The sequence below is a fragment of the Girardinichthys multiradiatus genome, chromosome 23, assembly GCF_021462225.1.
Source record: "Girardinichthys multiradiatus isolate DD_20200921_A chromosome 23, DD_fGirMul_XY1, whole genome shotgun sequence".
NCBI classification, from domain to species: Eukaryota; Metazoa; Chordata; class Actinopteri; order Cyprinodontiformes; family Goodeidae; genus Girardinichthys; species Girardinichthys multiradiatus.
This window is the reverse complement of record NC_061815.1, coordinates 31,522,516-31,541,365: the sequence shown is the minus strand read 5'-3', so window position 1 is coordinate 31,541,365 and position 18,850 is coordinate 31,522,516. Positions and strand designations below refer to the sequence as shown.

General features: G+C 39.4%; 1 protein-coding gene across 2 annotated transcripts; it reads right to left on the bottom strand.

Annotated features, from left to right (window-relative positions):
• Positions 1–1,910: 1,910 nt before the first annotated feature.
• pcdh12 (protocadherin 12) lies at positions 1,911–18,616 on the bottom strand. Of its 2 annotated transcripts, none has more exons than XM_047353862.1 (5): positions 15,373–18,616; positions 12,569–12,660; positions 9,727–9,878; positions 4,405–4,572; positions 1,911–3,465 (listed from the first exon to the last, which is right to left on the bottom strand). In XM_047353862.1, the coding sequence occupies exons 1-5, from the start codon at positions 18,220–18,222 to the stop codon at positions 3,212–3,214; spliced, it is 3,516 nt and encodes a 1,171-aa protein (XP_047209818.1). In that variant the 5' UTR covers positions 18,223–18,616; the 3' UTR covers positions 1,911–3,211. The 2 variants fall into 2 exon arrangements, with proteins under 2 accessions (XP_047209818.1, XP_047209819.1); XM_047353863.1 differs by having other exon boundaries at positions 12,569–12,657.
• Between the last annotated feature and the right edge of the window lie 234 nt (positions 18,617–18,850).

Below are 18,850 nucleotides of genomic sequence, written 5' to 3'. Positions count from 1 at the left end.
TCTTGCCAGATTTCATAGAATGAAGTTAAAGGGGTTGGTTTTCTGTCCAAGTTTTTAAGCATAGTTAAGGAATTTTCAGTCAGGGCTTCGGAATGGCCATTCCAGGAGCTTAATAATTGCCTGGGTTATCTAGTCTAAAACCAGTGCGTTGCATGTTTGGGATCTTTGTCATGTTGGAACACACAGTTTCTGTTCATATGAGTTTAAGTTAAAGGATTTTGAGGCAGTCAACCTTCTTCATTCCTCCAACCATGCTTTGCAATGCACCAGCAGTTTTGACAGCTAAACAGCCAACTAGCATGATACTACCCCCACCATGCTTGACAGTTTGTACAGTGTTCTTAGGATTTAAAGCCTGACTGTTTCGTATTAAACATTTGCTTGTTCCTCTTTCAAACTGTTAAACGACTGGTTTGGAGAAACAGAAATGAAGATAAATGATGATATATGTTTTATTTATTTACTGTTGCAATTTATGTCTCTTGTTTTATTATGTTTATGTACAGCATTGCAGCTCCACATTCTAAACACAAATTTCTCCTACAAGAGACTTATGAAGAAACCTTGAGCCTTCCATCTATTTTCTATACCTGCTCCTTCCATACTGGGAGCTTGTGCCTAACTCCAGCTGTCTACGGGCAAGAGGCAAGGAAGACCCTGGACTGGTCACCAGTCCATCACTGGGCAACATAGAAAGATACAGGACAAACAACCATGCACACACCCATTTACACCTAATTGGAAGTTAGAGAGACCAATTAACCTAACAGTCATTTTTCTAGTCTGTGAGAGGAAGCCATAGTACCCAGAGAGAGCCCACGCATGCATGGGGAGAACATGCAAACTCTATGCAGAAAGACCCACGGCTGGGAGTAAAACCCAGGGCCTTCTTGCTCCAAGGCAAGAGTGCTACCAACTGCGCCACTGTGCAGCCCACCTTAAACTTTGACTTCTCCAAATACACTTCTCGTCAAGCTATTTGGCCTGTCCATGTGAGCAGCTACAAATTTCAGTCCAATTTGAAAGTGGCACTTACAGTGGCCCAGACAGTTCAATGAAAATACAACAAATGAAATACAAAAGCCACAATGGAAGTAATAATGCTTGCAGTAGTGTTATGAGTCCAATGACCTGGTCCCAAACATTGTTATCTCTATCATTAACTTCCGCTTTTGGCGTATTTAAGATATTAGTATAACGTTCTCTTTAGCATAACTTCTTCTTTACAATAACTTCCTGTTGGCCACAACTTCCATTTAATGGAATTTTTTTTTTTTTTTACCTCTGCTTTATTTCTACTTCCGTTGAGCTTGTGTTGTTGTGTTGTGGCTTTTGCATTTCATTGAACTGTCGGGGCACCGTAAATACTGAACCAGAAGATACTTGATAATGATTGTTTTAACCTTGGTGGGTACTAGGTTGTTCCTGAATATTTAACCCAAATTTCTTTCAGAAGAAAGAATATTGGTTCTTCTTCCTGCCATTGGGAAAGCAATGATAATGCCGAATACCTTTGAAAAGATAATCTTGGTATTAGATGCATACTAGTCAGTTTTTTTCAGTTAGATTTGTTGCTTTCCTATTTTATGTGCAATAAGTCTTGAATATTGATTATAAAAAATCTTGTTTTATTTCCTTTTTGTGCAGAGGTGCCTTTTAGCCATCTTCATGCATGTAACTGCAAGTTTTGAACTCCAGAGGGTGCACTGTTCCAACAAAATAACTTTGGACGTAACCTCAAAATCACTGGAGAGCTTTTCACCTGCATTTTGAGCATGTGTTGATTTAAACTAAACCAAGAGATTCTCTTTGGCCTGAAATGAGCAGCTGAGGAGGAAAGCAGCTCTCTCTGTAATAGAAAATTATGCTCACGTTGATGCAAACTCATAAGATATCAAATCTGACGGATATTTAGATGGACAGGACTTCACATTTTATTGTAAAAGTTACAAAAGTTAGTTTCCATTTAAAATACATTTTCATACTGAAGAAAGATTGGACAAAAATTATGTACAAAGTGCTGTTTGAGAAACAGAAACAACTACAAGTAAGAAACTTTTGGGGAATTGAAACATTTGCAAACTGTCTCCACCTCAGTTTTAGTTCAGAAAGAAAAGGAAAGGGAAACATTTCCATCTGATCCCCTTTGGGCTTTATCAGGTTCTGACAGATTGAGATCACCTGCCCCTTTTCCTGCTGTGTAGGCAACTTTTTGTAAGTTTTCACCATTTAAAAATACTTCCAGTTTGAAGGATTAGATTGAACTTTAAGCAGAATGACTCCTGTTCAAACAGCTGGCATACTGAAAAAGTGTTTACTCTGCTTCTGCAACTTCCATGGGAAGAATGTGGAGAAAAAAGCTGGAATGAGTTAAATTCTCAAACAGTGTTCACAATTTAAAAAATGCACCTAAGTATGGATATAAACGGAACAGATTGGGTCTTTCTTTTCATATCATTTCCATTTAGAAAATAATTTTCTTCCTGATCTTTCTTTTCTTATCTGTCATACCATTGACAAACAGCCTCTTTTTTTCCTTGATAATATTTTGAAATCTAAAAACTCTCCATATTAACCTATTCCATAAGACAAAACAATATTGTACTTACAGAAACCTCTTTAAAATTGATCCTAAAGAAAATATACAGTCATTTAGTATTTTTCCTACCCATCTTCAAAAATAAACTATTTATTTTAAGGTGGTTAAAAAAATGGTTAAATAACTTTATACTGTTACTGCTTTCTACTTCAGTCTTTTGGTTTGTTTTGCGTTTGCTAGCTCCATTGTGTGATACAGTGCCATCTAGTGGGATAAACTGCAGTCTGCAACCAAATGAACACCTCGTACCTCATCCCCCATGTGTCTAAAGATAAAAAGGATAAAAAGAGATTTCTTAAATTTAGAATTTACACATATGTTGGGATTGATTTGCAGCTTTACAGCAGTAATAGTAGTAAGGAATGTTAGATTTTTATCTCTGCTAATAATTCAATCAATCAAAAAGAACATTAACCACTTTTTCCTGTCCTGCTCCTGAAAACATCCCCCGGTCTTCCCTCAAATTGGCACAAAACTGCTGAAAATGAGCTTTTACAGTGGCAGATATTCAAATCATGGCTTCATCCATTAATGTCTTTAAAATCCCAACATTTCCCTTATTGTGGTCCCTAGTCCCTTCAGTCAACTCATGTGTCTAAATGCATATTACAGTCATTGGTACTGATGTTTGGAGGTCAGCGCTAGGGCCGGCCTCTTTTCAGAGCAGTTCTTTGGGGCGCTGCCTGCAGCTGTTGGGATTGCGTCCAAACCCAGAGAGCGTCGGTACACTGCCGACAGCCTGTACAGGACATCGGGTCGAGGGCCTGGGTGGGCATCGGCCTTCCGAGTCATCAGCATTTCAAACAGTGTGCTGACCTCTGACAGCAAAGCTCCACCCAGCTGGCCATCCTTCTCAAGAGTTTTACCTGAGAAAGAGTGAGAGGTTTTATTCTGCCACCAGTGAAAGGAAAATATGTTTTCAGTAAAAATACATACAAGACACATGTGAAAATTATAATTTAAGCAGTCTGGAATCATAATATCCCACTGGGGAAACTTACAGTGCCTTGAGGTTTTGTTTGTTTTGTTTTTTCCACTTTGCCACATCAATGGAAAGTCGTACACAATTGTGCAGTAGAAGAAAGATTATACATTGTATTTAAAAGTTTTTACTGGGGTGGCAGCCTGTGGGGATATATTTTTCTACAGCAGCGACTGAGAAGCTGATCAGAGTCAATGAGAAAATGAATGGAGATAAAGAGCAGTCATGAAAGAAAACCTGCTAGAGGCTGTAAAAAGATTAATACTGAGTCTGCAGTTCGCCTTCTAGCAGGACACCAACCCGAAGCACACAGCCAGGGACAAAATAGAATGGTTTAGAATAAAGTCCAGATCCAAATCCAGTTCAGAACCTGTGGCAAGATTAGATAATTGCTGCTTACAGACAATCTCCATCCAATCTGACTGAGCCTAAGCTCTACTGCTAAGAGAATGGGTAGAAAAACTCAGTCTTTCTATGTGCATAGCTGATGGAGACCCAAATACCCGAAAGATCTGCAGCTGCAATATAATAAAAAGATGGTTCTAAAATATATGGACCCAGTTGGGATGTACACACGGTACAGCTTTCAGATATTTATTTGTAAAAGATCTTATAAGCCATGCATCTCTTTCTTTCAACTTAACCTTTTGGTGTTACTTGGTGTGGGTCTACAACATAAAATCAAAATACAATTCATCAAAAGTTGTTGCAATGTAAATATATATATATATATATATATATATATATATATATATATAAAAGTTCAAAAGGATTAATACTGTATCTTGAAATAATCCTACTTTGTAGCTTTTAAAATATTTACCAAAGGTGGAGAAGGATGAGGTGGAGTTCAGGCCATCCCGTGAAGGGAGTTCGCTTTCAGGGGATGGAGGACCATTGGGGACAAAAACGTTGTCATGGTAATCAGCTGTGAGTGGCAGGGAGAGCCTGGCCATCCAGGCAGGGTCGCTGACCTCTGAGAAAACATCATCTGAAAACATAAAGAAAAACTGTTCATTTGAATGCAACTACCAGGAATTCAGATTAGGTTTTTATACCAAAGTCTTTATATTATTTACCAAATGTCAAGGCTTTCTTTTTATTAGTGAGGTGAATCTCTGGAGGAGATTTGATTACACTTACATGTCTAGTCAAAAGGAAGGTAATTTGTGATTTAAAGCTAAATTAAATGACTATTTCAGCATGTTTTAGGAAGGCTGGACTGCATGTGACCTTCTGGTCAGGCCTCAAATGAATTATTGTATGCAACACAAAGATTTGATAAAACACAGTTTGAGATTTAGAACCTGTAGTCTATTAATAAAAACAGACAGAGAGAGATTTTACAGTTTAAGGACCACATTGGATCAAAACAATAATTAACAGCCTGCTTTAAAACTTATAACACATTACGATTTTTAGGGTTTTCTGCAAAGTTACACAACAAAAATTTTTTCAGAATTGGCTTTGTTAAAGGGGAAGGTGCGTATTTATGGTGGAGGGGTGCTATTTATGTCTAATTTGCATAAATATCATCCAGGGTCAGATTTTTCATGAAAGCAATCTGAGACTTTCTTCTCCAAGCAGCCACAATACTATTGCCCTTTACTTAATTATAATGAATTAAACGCCTCTAGAGAGCATCAGTGGGATATTAAATGCAGAGACTGTCAAAACAAGACGAATTTGGCATGAAGTTTATGATATAAATTGGATGCTCAGGCCTAAAATTCTGTTTCTTTCACTGTCTCCTCCTCTATGTGTTTGTTTAACTAAAACTGAAATCAGAGTTAGTTGCCCAGTAGTTTTACTTTCAATCAAACTCTACAGGAGCTTGTCAGATTGAATATAAAGAACCCTATTATGTGTCCTGCTGGTTTCAGTGTGCCTGCTGGCTGAGAACAAGGCAGGAACATGAGGAAACAACACGGGGGTTTTATCTGGCTGACATTAACAGGCGCTTCCTGCCATCTTTGGCTTCCTTCGCTCCTTTGAGCTTACATTAAACATCACGTCCACACAAAAGCTACAAACCTCCTGCAGTCAGAGAGTTCAGTCACCGTAAGAGGCGTAAACACTGGGTGTGTCTGCATGGAAACACAGCAAGCCCTGTTTCTGACTCACAAACAAGCAGGGTACATATGATTATATGGCTCATTTCATGCACTCACTAACTGTAATACACGTTGGAGTTCATTCTTTTGTTCAAATCTTCTCATCTTTTTTCCTCATCACTCCATCCTGTTTAGGTGCTGTTCTTCCTGTTGTGACAGCTTCAGTTCCTCTTGAAGCTATTTAGGTTTCATCTGATCTAATTTAGTTGAAAACATGAAAGATCTCAACACGTAGCTGGAATCTGTTCAAGTATCTATCGGCAGGAATGGGTCAGATTTAGCTATATGCATCTTTTTCTCTAAAAATACATTCTGTAATCTGCTAAATTTTACTGACTGAATTTTTTTTCAGAGATTCATTAAAATACGACTACTGGATTCATGAAGTCAGTTGTATGAAAATCCAAAGGCAAAAATTCTTTGGATGACTGTTTTAATAAAATGCCTTAAATTCTACCAATTCTGTAGAAAAATTCAAATATGATTTTTATTTATAATACTAATTGGAACTCTTAAAAGGAGAATGACATTTTAGATAAAAGGAATGCTAATCATTTTACTCTAAAATAAAATGGAGCTTGGCTTTACCCTGTTGCTTCTACACTTTTTTCTGAGATGTGTCAATGACTGTCTGCTGGACAACAGTCAAATCAGCTGTCTTCCCCATGAACGATTCAGCCATATCATCGGCATAACATTTCTGTAATATACAAATCTTTTTTATTGTTTTTATGTAACATTTAAATTTTCCGGGAAAATGTATTTTATTACACCATAATCATTATAATTTACAGAAATATGTCACTCATTGTGTAACGAATCTATACAAAGTATAAATTTCATATTTTGAATGGAATTTCTACAATAAAATGTACATATTCAATACATTTGAATATTATTGAAAAGTTAATTTATTTCACTAACTCAATTCACTAAGTGAAACAGATTGTATAGAATAATTACAGTATAATTTTCTGCTTACATCTAATGAAAACATAACCTTTAAAATTCAAATATTACATTAGGCCAATAAAAAAACTTTTTTAGTACATAAATCTAGGTTTAATGAAAAGTATGTTTAATACCTCCCTAAAGGTTGCACCTAAAGGTTTTAAAAGGTACTTTTAATCTCACAAACTTGGTTGTTGAAGCTTAAGTAGCCCCTCTCAGAGGTTGGGTGGCAGGAGTCTTTCCTGATGTAAACTGTGCTTGCTTCACAGCGACAGGCGCTCCTGAGCTGACGTTGGTATTTAATGAAGAGACATTTACAGGGGAAAAATTGTTTGCAAATCCAGACTAGCCTTTTCCTCTCATAAAGGAGAGACTTCAGATTTTACTGCACTATAGCATCTGTCTGAAAATCTACCAATCAAGCAGTCACATAAGCCACCAGATGAATGTAACTGATTAAAACCATCCTCAGCTTTGACTGATCAAAAACTGATGGTCTCCTTCATGTAACCACAACCAGATGTGTGGACTTTAATGTACCATCACACACAGAAACACACGACTTATGTTTCCACCCACCGTGGTTCAGACTGCCCCTGAGGTAACCCCTTCCCCTTCTACATCCCCCTTTCCTCTCATTCTTTAGTAGCATTAAACCACAATCTCTCAATGTACAGATTATCTTTGAGAGACTAAAAATATGAAGTTTCAGGTGATTTGTCAGATATAAAATGTTTGTTGTTAATTAAATATCTTTAGGCTGTAAAATAAATCCAACCTAACCTTTTATTTTGCCCAGAGAGCCTGGCAACAGACAGTTGCTCTGTGCGGAGCACTCTTACCTGACTACACTAATTTAATCATAAAATATAAAGAAAGAGACGAATTTCATCTGCGAATCATTCAAGTAAAAAAAGAAAGACATTAAAAGAGGAATGCTCTACAATAATGCAGCCTTCAAAACACCCGGTCAGGTCTCAGGTGTGCATTACGCTCATTTCAGACCCTTCAGGCCAGAAGATGAGTCAACCATCACGCACACAACAAAACCAACAAAACACACTCCCACTCGCTCTTTTGTTTCTCCCTCTTCCGACCAGTCATAAAGTGAAGCTTGGCCCTCCATCATCAGGCAGTAAACCCCCTTACTCGCCTGGAGGCTTTTACAGCCTCCAAACCACAATACCAGGAAGAGACTGTTTAACACACTAACTATACGCACTCAGATGCTTGTGTCCTTCATACCACTGAGAAAGTCCCGGCTAAACAATGAGTCTTAAGTGTGTTTGGGGTTTGGCAGCTGAAGTATGTTGGCTAAAGTTTGATGAAGACACTAATCCATCCAAGCACAAACCTACACCTAACAATCTCCTTACAGGGTGACTTTGTTGTATACATTTACAGGAAAAACAGTTATTATTATCTTTCAATGTCATACTGGGTTCATATGAAGGCACATATAGAGGACCCCCTGCCCAGCTGGAAGTTGCTTTTGTTATTTCATCTTTTCCATCATATCCATGACCTGGATAGTTGGTTTGTAAGTGGAATAATTTTGAGAATGATTTGTTTGTAAAATTACGATATGTTTATAATAAACAAGTTAAAAAGCACAGAGAAACTGTGCATATTTATAGTTTATTGTGAGTAGATCGGATATAGGGAAAATTTACACATGTTTTGGCTTGATCTTCAGCATTTCTGTATAAACAGTTTTTTTTTTTTTTTTTTTTATTAATTTATTTTACATTTTGTCAGAATCACATACATTATCTGGTGTTGCTGATGTTGTTATGAAAAGAATCGGTTTGAATCTGAAAAATTTTATGAATGGGTACAGAAATTCCAGAGGAACACTGCATGGTTCCCCTGTTATTTCCTGCCATCTTCCTGTTTTCTCCTTTTTAGACATGTTTATTGTAAGAGAGGAGCTGAGGTATGTCGCAGCCTACATTCACTGCATTTTTACACTAGGACTTTTACTAGGAACCAGAATCTTTAAAGACCTAGAAAAATTGATACAAAGAAATCAAACATCAAATATCCTGCCAAAAATAGGTAGAGGTCGAGATAACGGTATCCACAACAGGTAGAATTGCTTAATATGATGCAAAAGAATTTCGCTCTGTTAAAAGATCGCAGCTTTGACACTTTGATTAGAACTCAGGTTGAATGACTCTTCAGCTGAAATGCTCAAATTAATCTACTGTATTTTAGACTTTAGTCAAAAGACAAAAGACCCACTGCTGAAAGAGTCATTTAGTTCTTAAAAAAATACCCCAGTGTAAGTTCCGATTACTCTTGGTAGTAAAGGATCTTCTCTTCTCTCTCTACACAAATGATTGCACCTCAGCGGACCCGTCTGTAAAACTCCTGAAGTGTGTAAATGACACCACTGTCATTGTCCTGATCCAGGACAGTGATGAGTCTGCATACAGACAGGAGGTCATTCGGCTGGTACACTAGTGCGGTCAGAACCACCTGGAACTTAACCCAATCAAGACTGTGGACCATCCTCAACAACACTGTATCTACTGTGGACCACTTCTAGTTTCTAGGAACCACCATTTCACAAAACCTGAGATGGTCTTCACACATAGACAATGTTCGGAAGAAGGCCGAGCAGAGACTGTACTTCCTGAGGCAACTCAAGACGTTCAACCTTCCACAGGAGCTGCTGATCATCTACACTGCCATAATTCAGTCTGTCCTGTCTTTGTCCATCTCAGGGTGGTTTGGTTCATCCACAAAACAGGACAGGTCCAGATTGGAACAAACATCTCAGGGATGACCTTCCCTATATCCAGGACTAGAGTCAGGAAAGGGCAGCTAAAATCTTTGCAGACCCCACACACCCTGCACACAAACTGCTTAGGCTTTTACCTTCAGCGCTACAGAGCACTGTCTGCTAAAACCAGCTGCCACAGAGATAGTTTCTTCCCCCAGGCTTTTTCTCTAATGAACACTTCACATTGTTTACTAAATACTGTCCATACTTTTGGATTTTGGAGCATAAATTAAGTTTGCACTAACACCCTCTGTAAAAGAGTTTTTATATAGGACATTTTATAATATGTTACCTGGACTGTTGAGCAGGTTATTGAGCCCTTCTGCCAGCTGTGGGTCTATGGGCGAGTCTCTTCCTGCTTCCCAGTCCACATCACCAGCCTCACTCTCTCCGTGTCCACTGTCTTTGGTGCTCTGCCAATCAGAGCAGTCCTGACCTCCATATCTGTGGACAAATATACGAAAACTTAGATTAATTTAGTGTGATTATGTATTTTCTAATCTCAAATATCCAGCTCCTGCAATGCAAAATGATCACTGTTGTCATGTAAACAAAGAGTAGAAACACAAATAACCTTTTCTGTTTTCTGGTGAAAACGGTATTATTAAACAGGACCTTAGAGAACCAACTCGGCTAACAAAGGAACATTCGCAGAACATTCTGTAAATATTCACTTCCTTATTGTGGTTCTGGTCTTTAAAATCAAACATCCCCTTCAGAGAACCTTTAAGGGAAATTCAATAAGTTTCTCTAAATTAAACATTCTAAAAGTAACTTGCCAGGGAACTTTTAGTGAATATTCCCTTAAGATTCTCTAGAGCTTTAAATGAACATCGGACAAACATTCTGTGGGAGTCAAAAGGTTAAACTGTTGGTCAGTGTTAAAACTACCCTACAGAGAACCTTGATAGAACCTTTCCTGACTGGCCTTCTATGGGTTTTCTTAGGAAACACTCCATGAAGGTTCCTAGTAATGTTACTGTTTGTTGCAATATTTCGTTACGTATATCTGTAGTACAATACAGTTTTTCTTTTTAGTTCAACTTTTATCAAAGTTTACACTAAAAGTTTATCAGACATTTCTTTTTAAGTTTCCATGGTTATTTGTTTTTATCAAACACAGCTGATGAGTAAATTCAGAAGAAATAATTTTATTTTAACCTCATTTTAGCCCACAGTCATGCTTCACAGATTGATTTGCAGCTAAGAACAGGTTTCATGTTTGATTACAAAATGTGAAACAAAGCATTGATAACCACACGAAATTACAACAGGCAGAACAAAATGAGCTCTTATAGAAGAGTTATTTTTACTCTCATTTAATCTTAGAAAGACAGGGCTCAGTAAAAATTAAATAATTATTTTCAATCTCACATAAAGCCAGTACATTCAAAGGTCTCCGTGAATATAGGAAGGGCTTTGGGTGTTCATGTGTTGAAGCAGTGCTCTGTGTGCATCAAGGTGATGTCAGACATAATCTCATCACTAATCAACACCGAGGTAGGGGTAACTGCTTCCTGTCAGGGACTGAATCACTCAGATAAAGCTGTTTTAACCTGCCTTCATGCACAAAAGCACTTCAACACTGTGAGGTTAGGAGGCACTCTTCCTGTGACATTGACTGTTTGCCTTTATGTCCTACTTGTCTGTTGCTGTTATTTCAGTCTCAGCAGGTCACTCCATTAGAGACACAGCGGAATACAATTATCTGTTGCAGTTTTGGTCTTTCACCACTTAAACACATGTTTAACTGCAGAGCAGATAACAAAAAACTCCTCCACATGAAGTGCATACATTGTTTTTTCTCAGCAACATGCAAAAGACCTTGCAAACAATGAAATCTGCTCCCCTCTGCAGTACACCACCAACCTCCATTACAACAGCTCATGGAAAAACATCCATAAGTTCTTCAAATTGGTGGCATTCCCCTTTAATCTCAGTGTGTCCTGCTAACAGAGGAATCCTCGTTTGATCAGAAAGTGCACCAGTGATCACAACCTGAGACCTGCAGCCAGTTGGCTCTGACACAAGCCTCTGCTGATGAAAAGAAAAGAGGAAAAAAAGAAATCCTGAACAAGGATCTTTCCTGCTGGATTTCCAAGGGTTTTAGAGTATAGTGGACTCAGAATAAGGTCAGCAGGAGGACACAGTGCGCTGTTAGGTGCTGTTAGCTTTTTTACACCCTATATAGGGGCACTTCAATAAATAAGAATATCATTGAAAATTAATTTCAGTCATTTATTATAAAAAGTAAAACTTATCTGTATTTTTTACACAGAGGTATATTATTAAAGCGTTTATTTCTGTTAATTTTGATGAGCACAGCAAATATACTATACAAAAATAATTGCTAAGGAAGACAGATGATCAAAGGGGGCTGCACCCAAGCACATAAGTTTAGTAGCATTCTTAATGTTAAACCACTCCTGAGCTAGAGAGAACATCAGGACCTTCTTACCTGGGCCAAGGAAAAAAGCACTGGACTCTTGCTTGGCGTTCCAAAGATGAAAGTAAGTTTTACAGTTTAGTTTGAAAATTAAAGTTCTAGAGTTTGGAGGATGAGTCGAGAGTCTAAACACCTGCTCAAATTACCTGCTTTAATGACCAAAGTTTCGTTCTTAACTGGCCACCAAATTCACCTAACCTAAACCCCAAAGAGAATCCGTGGGTATTGTAAAGAGGAAGATGAGAGACACCAGACCCAACCATGTAGATGAACTGAAGGCCGCTAATAAAGTGGCCTGGGTTTACTGGACATCTCAGCAGAGTGACAGGCTGATCACTTTTATGCCAGCCTGCAATGATGCAGATATTCATGCTAAAGGAGCCCTGGCCAAATATCGAGTTTTTATGCTTTCATGTATATGGACATTGTTTTCATAAGGCTGACATATCTGTATTACAATCCTTTTCTTGTTGGTTTTATATAATATTCTTGATGTTTGAGAAAATGAAGTTTGGGTTTTCATTACCTTCTAACCCATAATGGATATATGATAAATTATAACCAGGGAGATGATGCACATAAACAGTAACTTTGATAATAATCACACGCAGAACACCTGTAGCTTGCAAATAAATTTAAAATAACTACAATCGGCTTAATAGGATAATATGGGAGACTTTTTACATACCTGCCATTTCGATGGGAATACTTGTTTCCGCGGAAGTTTGTCCTTGGCTGCAGCTGACCCTGACGGAGTAGGGAGAGGAGTTGAGAGATCTGCTGCAGGAGAGAAGAGGAAGAGGGGGAAATAATAAATAGTATGTCTCTTTTTAAGACTTTACTCATTTGAGATTTTTTTTCCTCATTTTCTCAATTTACCTAGACCAAAACTTACAATAACACAATGTAAGCATTTGAATCGTTTTAAAATATTTCTTTGTTGAACAGTGATGGGGCTCAGAAAAGAGTTTTGTTTATTTTTTTTAGTGGTCAATTACACCTCATTAAACTGGTTAGATATAGCATCTATAAAGTCAAGTTATTGTAAGATAAATTCTGATTAGTTTATCATGGGCTGCATCGACACAGAAGTTCTCATCACAAAATACTTAAGGAATTATAAGATAAACATTATATTTTTAACTTTATGCACTTTAAAGGGCAAGTGGGCTCCACTGTGATGCAGTTGTTAGCAGTGTTGCCTTGCAGCAGGAAGGTGCAGGGTTTAAATCCCAGCCAGGCTGTTTCTGCATAAGGTTTGCATGTTCTCCCTGTTGTTGGCATTGTTCTGTCAGAGAGTAGCAAAATCTTGCTAGAAATGATTTTATAGTTTCATTTTTCAGAATGGAGTGCCTTTCTGATAGTATTGAAAGTAACATTTATAAAGAAATAATACTCTTTTACAGGTGAAGAAAGTCAAACTCTAGCAGCTCTATATGAGGGTTTGATGAGGGGCTCAGTCGGGTTTGTTGAACTTTGTTTTGTGATGTTTTGTATTTCATCAGAAAGAGCGAGTGTATTTCTGAGGCTCTGGCTGGCTGAACAATGAGTGCAGCTTTTATTTAGGTAAACTTTCATTTGTTTTGTTACAGAGTTACAGTGTGAGAACCAAGCGAATATGTCCATCTCACTACTCACATTTGTTTGCTGACAGCTATGTTATACAGTGGATACACACTGCACTCCAGGGAGGAAACACCCACACACACACTAGTAAAGGTGAGTGTGTATGATGGTTGTGTGTTTTTGCACGTGCATACCACTGTGGTGACAGGAAATGGCCTCTACGTAAAAACCCATTCTTCTCTTGCTCGGCTTCCTTCCAGGATGGACAGAGAAATATGGATGTGTGTGTTGTGTGAAGGTGAACAGTGAGTCTCAGACTTCCCAGCTGTCCATTAGGCCTCTTCCTCTGCAACCTCGAGGGAGGAGAGAAACATCTGAGGTGCAATGAGTGCCAAATGGGACGACTGGGAGGGTTGGGGAAGGGAGTACAGTTTGGCACAGACTAAGAAGACCTCTTCCTGTATGATGGAATCCACGTGAGGGCATTGGGGCTCACGGCAGTCTTTGTCCTCTGTCTGCTGGGCGTTGGTGGCAACTTAAGGGCTCAATGACGTTGGTCAGCCATAACGTTTTTTTAAAAACAAATCCCAATAAAATTGGCACTCCTCTATTTCAGACTATTCCTGTAAATTCTTTACATTTTTGTTTGGATCCATGAAGTATACTATAATTTTTGTATATTACTGCTACATAACAGTAGTTTTTATTTGAAAACATTGCGTAAAACAGAACCAATGTAAGGTAAGGTAAGGTAAGGTAAGGTAAGGTAAGAAAATACTAGTCAGATATGTGGACGTTTGCATCATATTACTTACAGATAGTGAAAAAAAATTGTAGTGCCTTAAATCAGCTGCTAACTGAAATAAAAGGAATGTAATTGTTTTCATGTAACAAGTGACACCTCAGATGGAGTCTTACGTTATTGTTAATTTTCTTCAGTGTCTGCAGCTGACTCCTCTGGTTGTGGATCTGAGCTGTTTTCAGACTGATCTGTTTTTCTTCCCTCCTGCTGCAGCTCTCTTCAGTAAAAGTGATTGTGGGGCCATTTATCAGCAGCAGAGTGATGTGTCAGGGCGGTTTTAGCTTACACTATAAACATATCACAGCTTACATTGGCTGGCCCCGAACCCCCATCCTCCTCCTCTTTCCTCAGGCTTCAGAATGAATCAGATACATGATATTCAATAAGAAAACTAATGTCACAGTAACTCAGGGGTTTTTTTTTTTTCTGACACACGAGTAGCTGAATATACTCACTGCTTTATGCTCCATCTAGTGGCCCATAGTTATCCACCCCATCCCCCCACCCACCTTCCTTTGACTCCAGCCTTTAGGCTATCATACAGAAGGCAGAAAAGGGATGGAGGCTGCTGTAAGGGAAACTGCTCTGTGTGTGCTAAAGACTAGGGGGGGGTGGGTTGTCAGGCCTACATCTTTACTCTCTAATGAACTTCACTTCAGATTAATCTCAAAGCCTGCAGGGGGGAATCTTAATTACTACAACGCTAACTGTAAGCAAATGTTAAAACAAATGTGATCACACATTTTAGATCTGAGTAAATGGCATTTAAATGAGAGCCAGCAGCAGCCGTGCATTAGTCTTAATGTTTGAGCTACGGCAGAGAATGTAAATAAGAAGACATTAAAGAATCATCCAGTAGATTAATGAAGTCATTAATGTCAAGCAGATGGGTTCATTTATCAATTCAACCTGATGTGTTCTGCCATGGATGTAACTTCTGAACCTATAATAAATGATTCAAGCTTAAAGAAGTGATTTAAAGAGTTTATAGGAGATGCTACATGTTAGTTTTATTCAGATACAGAAAATGCAATCACAAGAATGAGCAATTTATGAATATATACACAAAACACATTAAACATAAAAACCAAGCAAATAAATATTTAAATAAATGTACAACTCACCTGCACCTCTGGGGAAGCAGAGGAAAGCTCAATGGTGTCTCCAAACGCAGCCATGGAGAGACGAACCAGGTTTCGAAGCATCTGCTGGTGTTCTGCATCGTGCGAACCATCTGACATCTTCGGCCTCCTTAGAGTGACCTGCGATGCCGAACGCTGAGGGCACGACTCTTCATCTGGGTGAAGCTTATTACGCTTCAAGGTGCAAAAATGTGACAGTGAAGAAGAGGATGAGGAAGGGTTTCTGGTTTTGCAGAGGGTCTGGTATGATGTTGCTGTTGTCATGGGCAAAGTCCCATCAAGTTCAATATTTCCAGGTTTCCTAAGGGTTTTGCAGTGATGGCCTAAATGTTGAAAGGAATCCCCTTCTGGATAGCCTTGGGAATGGAAGCTGTTGTTCATAACTGATGGTATGAAGTTAAACACACTCTTGGTTTGTTGATCTTCTGGCAGTGGAGGAGGAGTGAGAGGCTGGACCTCGCTGTCATCCTCAGGAGTCTCTTCTTTGTGCCCTCGGATAACTGGAATTAGCTGGATATCAGATTTTCTGATGTTCTTCTGTGGTCGTCGAGGATGCTGGGTGTAGCTGGATTCAGCCTGTCTGCAGTTGTAAGCACGGTTATCTCGTTTCTCAGGTCGGCAAAATGTTGTCACCAACGCAATGGCCAACAAAAGAAGCAGGCATGTGGTACCCAGGCAGATGGCCATCATCATAGTGAAGCTGAGCTGCCCTTGGTTTCCTGGTGAGGAGTTCTTCAAGTGGTCCTGGAGATTAATGAAAGTCACCTCAAGAGTTGCCTTAATCTCATTACTGGGAGTGCCCATGTCTGATACAGAAAGCTCCATCTTAAAAGTTCTCCCAATCAGCTCAGTGGCATTGGTGGCATTTACAAATAACTGACCTGTATCTTGATCTATCCAGAACAAGTCATTTGGGTCTTCATTTAAAATGATGTACTTTAGCTTTCCATTAAGTCCGGAGTCTTCATCTTCAGCTCGTATTGTGGATGCAGGAAATCCATTGAATCTATCCATGACTGAGTGATTGATCAACAAAGGGGTTGGTTTTTCATCTGTGTCATTTCCAAGCTCTGTCACAATTTCCCCTTTGTATGCATTCACAGGAACACTTACAGAAATCACCCCGTTTTTTGGTTTTGGCTCCTTGATGACCGGAGTGTTGTCATTTATATCCTCAACATCAATCTGGATTGTGGTCGTACCAGTTAGTGGAGGGTGTCCATAGTCCACAGCCTCCACAACAAAAGAGTAGCTGTGAGATACCTCATAGTCTAAACTGTGAAGCACCCGTATGATTCCAGTTGTTGGGTGAATGGAGAAACGTTTCTGCTCAATAAGTCCCTTTATTTGATAGGAAACCTTTCCATTGAGTCCCTGGTCAGCATCACTGGCTTTAACTTCAAGAACTTCATCCTCTACAAAATTGTTTTCCTTGATTGAAGCCTTATAACTAGAGGCAAAAAACACAGGGGCATTGTCATTCTCATCCAGGACAGAAACTGGCAGGTTTTCGACAGTAACCAAAGGTGGACTGCCATTGTCCTGAGCAATGAATTTGATGTTGTAATTCATAACCTTCTCTCGATCCAGGGAGTCATTTGTTACAATCAAATAATTATCATGATGGATGTATTTAAGACGGAAAGGGCCTGATCCTTCTTGAATAGTTAGACTCACTTCTCCATTTGTTCCTGAATCTGCATCATAAACTGTCACCAGTGCAAGAAACGTACCGATTGGTGCTCCTTCCAACACAGTGGGGACTGCAGATGTGGGTGTAAGCCACTTTGTGCTAATCCTTGGTGCATGGTCATTTACATCTACAAGCTTGACATATAGTTTACAGTGAGTTGGCATACTGTTGGGACCACGATCAATAGCCTGTATGTTGAGCTCATAGGATGACTCCCTCTCATAGTCCAGAGGAGCCCTTACGGTCACCTCTCCAGTGTGTGAATCCACATGAAAGAGTTTTTGAAACTCTGGAGGTGTGTGCTTACTAAACAAGTACTTCACCTCCCCACTGGCACCTTGGTCCGGGTCATGTGCTGTAAGCTTGATGATGGTCGTACCAATGACTGTATCCTCACTTAGAGTTACAGTTGAACTAGTCTCCTCAAAAGTTGGACTATTATCATTTGAGTCCTGGATTATAACATGGACTAACATGCTCCCAGATTTTGGTGGGTTCCCTTTATCATATGCCACCAGGATCAGGTCAAAGGAGTCTTGAACCTCCCTGTCTAGTTCTTTGATAACCACCAGTTCTGCTTGTTTTGACCCTCCTGAAACATCTGTCACATCCAAAGCAAAGTGTTGATTGACTGACAGGGAATAGGTCTGGAGGCCATTGGGCCCAGCATCTGGATCAACTGCTCGATCTAACGGGATTCGCATCCGAAGGGGGGCAGTCTCTGAGATCTCTACTTCCTGTGTGGTGTTGGAGAAACTGGGACTGTGGTCGTTTATGTCCATCACCTCAACACGAACCCGCAGGCAGTTCACAGCTCCGCTTTTCCTGTAGAGGATGCTGAAGGCCACCTCACAAAGGTCCGATCCTCGGCACAGCTCCTCTCTGTCCAGCCGGCCTTGGGTGGAGACAACTCCATCTCGGGCCATGACAGAGAAAGGAAGGGCCTTTACCTGCTCCACCACCTGGAAATCCTCCAGAAGGCCGAGTTCATCTCTCTGGCGGAGGTCATCCAACAGACAGCCAACCTGAGTTCCCGCCGGCTGCTCCTCCCAAACTTGGTAATGGATAGTTATTGAAGATGACTCAGAGGAGAGAGTCTCAGAGAAAACGTTCAGAACCAGAAGCAGAACCAGCAGCATTGTGATGTAGAGTAACAATTATCTACTGGCTAAACTGACATTTTTTTATTTTGTCAATAAATATGACAAATTAGCATTGTTTTTCTAAAACTAAATCAAAACTAATAATTACCTAAATATTTTGAAAAATACTGCTTTCTGTTAGATAAAATAACTTTCCCTTACAAAACCCAACCACCACCACATAACTATAGTGAACATTTGGTTTTCTAAAAAAACACAAACAAAGCTAAAAAAAAGAAAATCTCCAGTTGCTTCAGAAAAAAATATCAAAAACCCAGAATTAAGATATCATCTTTTCATTCTCCATAACCTCCAGCCTTTGTCTGCCTGCTGTTACTCACTCACAGCTGCTGGTGTTCCTGCCTCTCAGTCCATCCTCAACTCAGGGATGTTTTTCTCCAACTGAGAAAGTTTGGATATGTGTTTCCACATGCCAGCAGGGGCACCGGCCAATCCAGAGCTAGGAGGAGGGTCACATGCAAATAAGCTGCAACTCAAAAGCCCTCCTGCCCCGAGGAAACTCTGGGCTTTCACAGAAATATGACACTGCCTCTCCATCATTTAACCCCCCCTACCCCTCTGGCCTTACAAAGGTCTGTGTAAACTTATCACAAGCTGCAGGCTT

What these genes read in the sequence shown, in the direction of transcription:
- pcdh12 (XM_047353862.1), bottom strand. Translation starts at nt 18,222, where the DNA reads ATGCTGCTGGTTCTGCTTCTGGTTCTGAACGTTTTCTCTGAGACTCTC. An exon ending in CTGCTTCCCCAGAGGTGCAG is followed by an intron (nt 12,661 to 15,372) that starts GTGAGTTGTACA and finishes TCTCTCCTGCAG; the next exon opens with CAGATCTCTCAACTCCTCTC. An exon ending in CTCATCCTTCTCCACCTTTG is followed by an intron (nt 3,466 to 4,404) that starts GTAAATATTTTA and finishes ACTCTTTCTCAG; the next exon opens with GTAAAACTCTTGAGAAGGAT.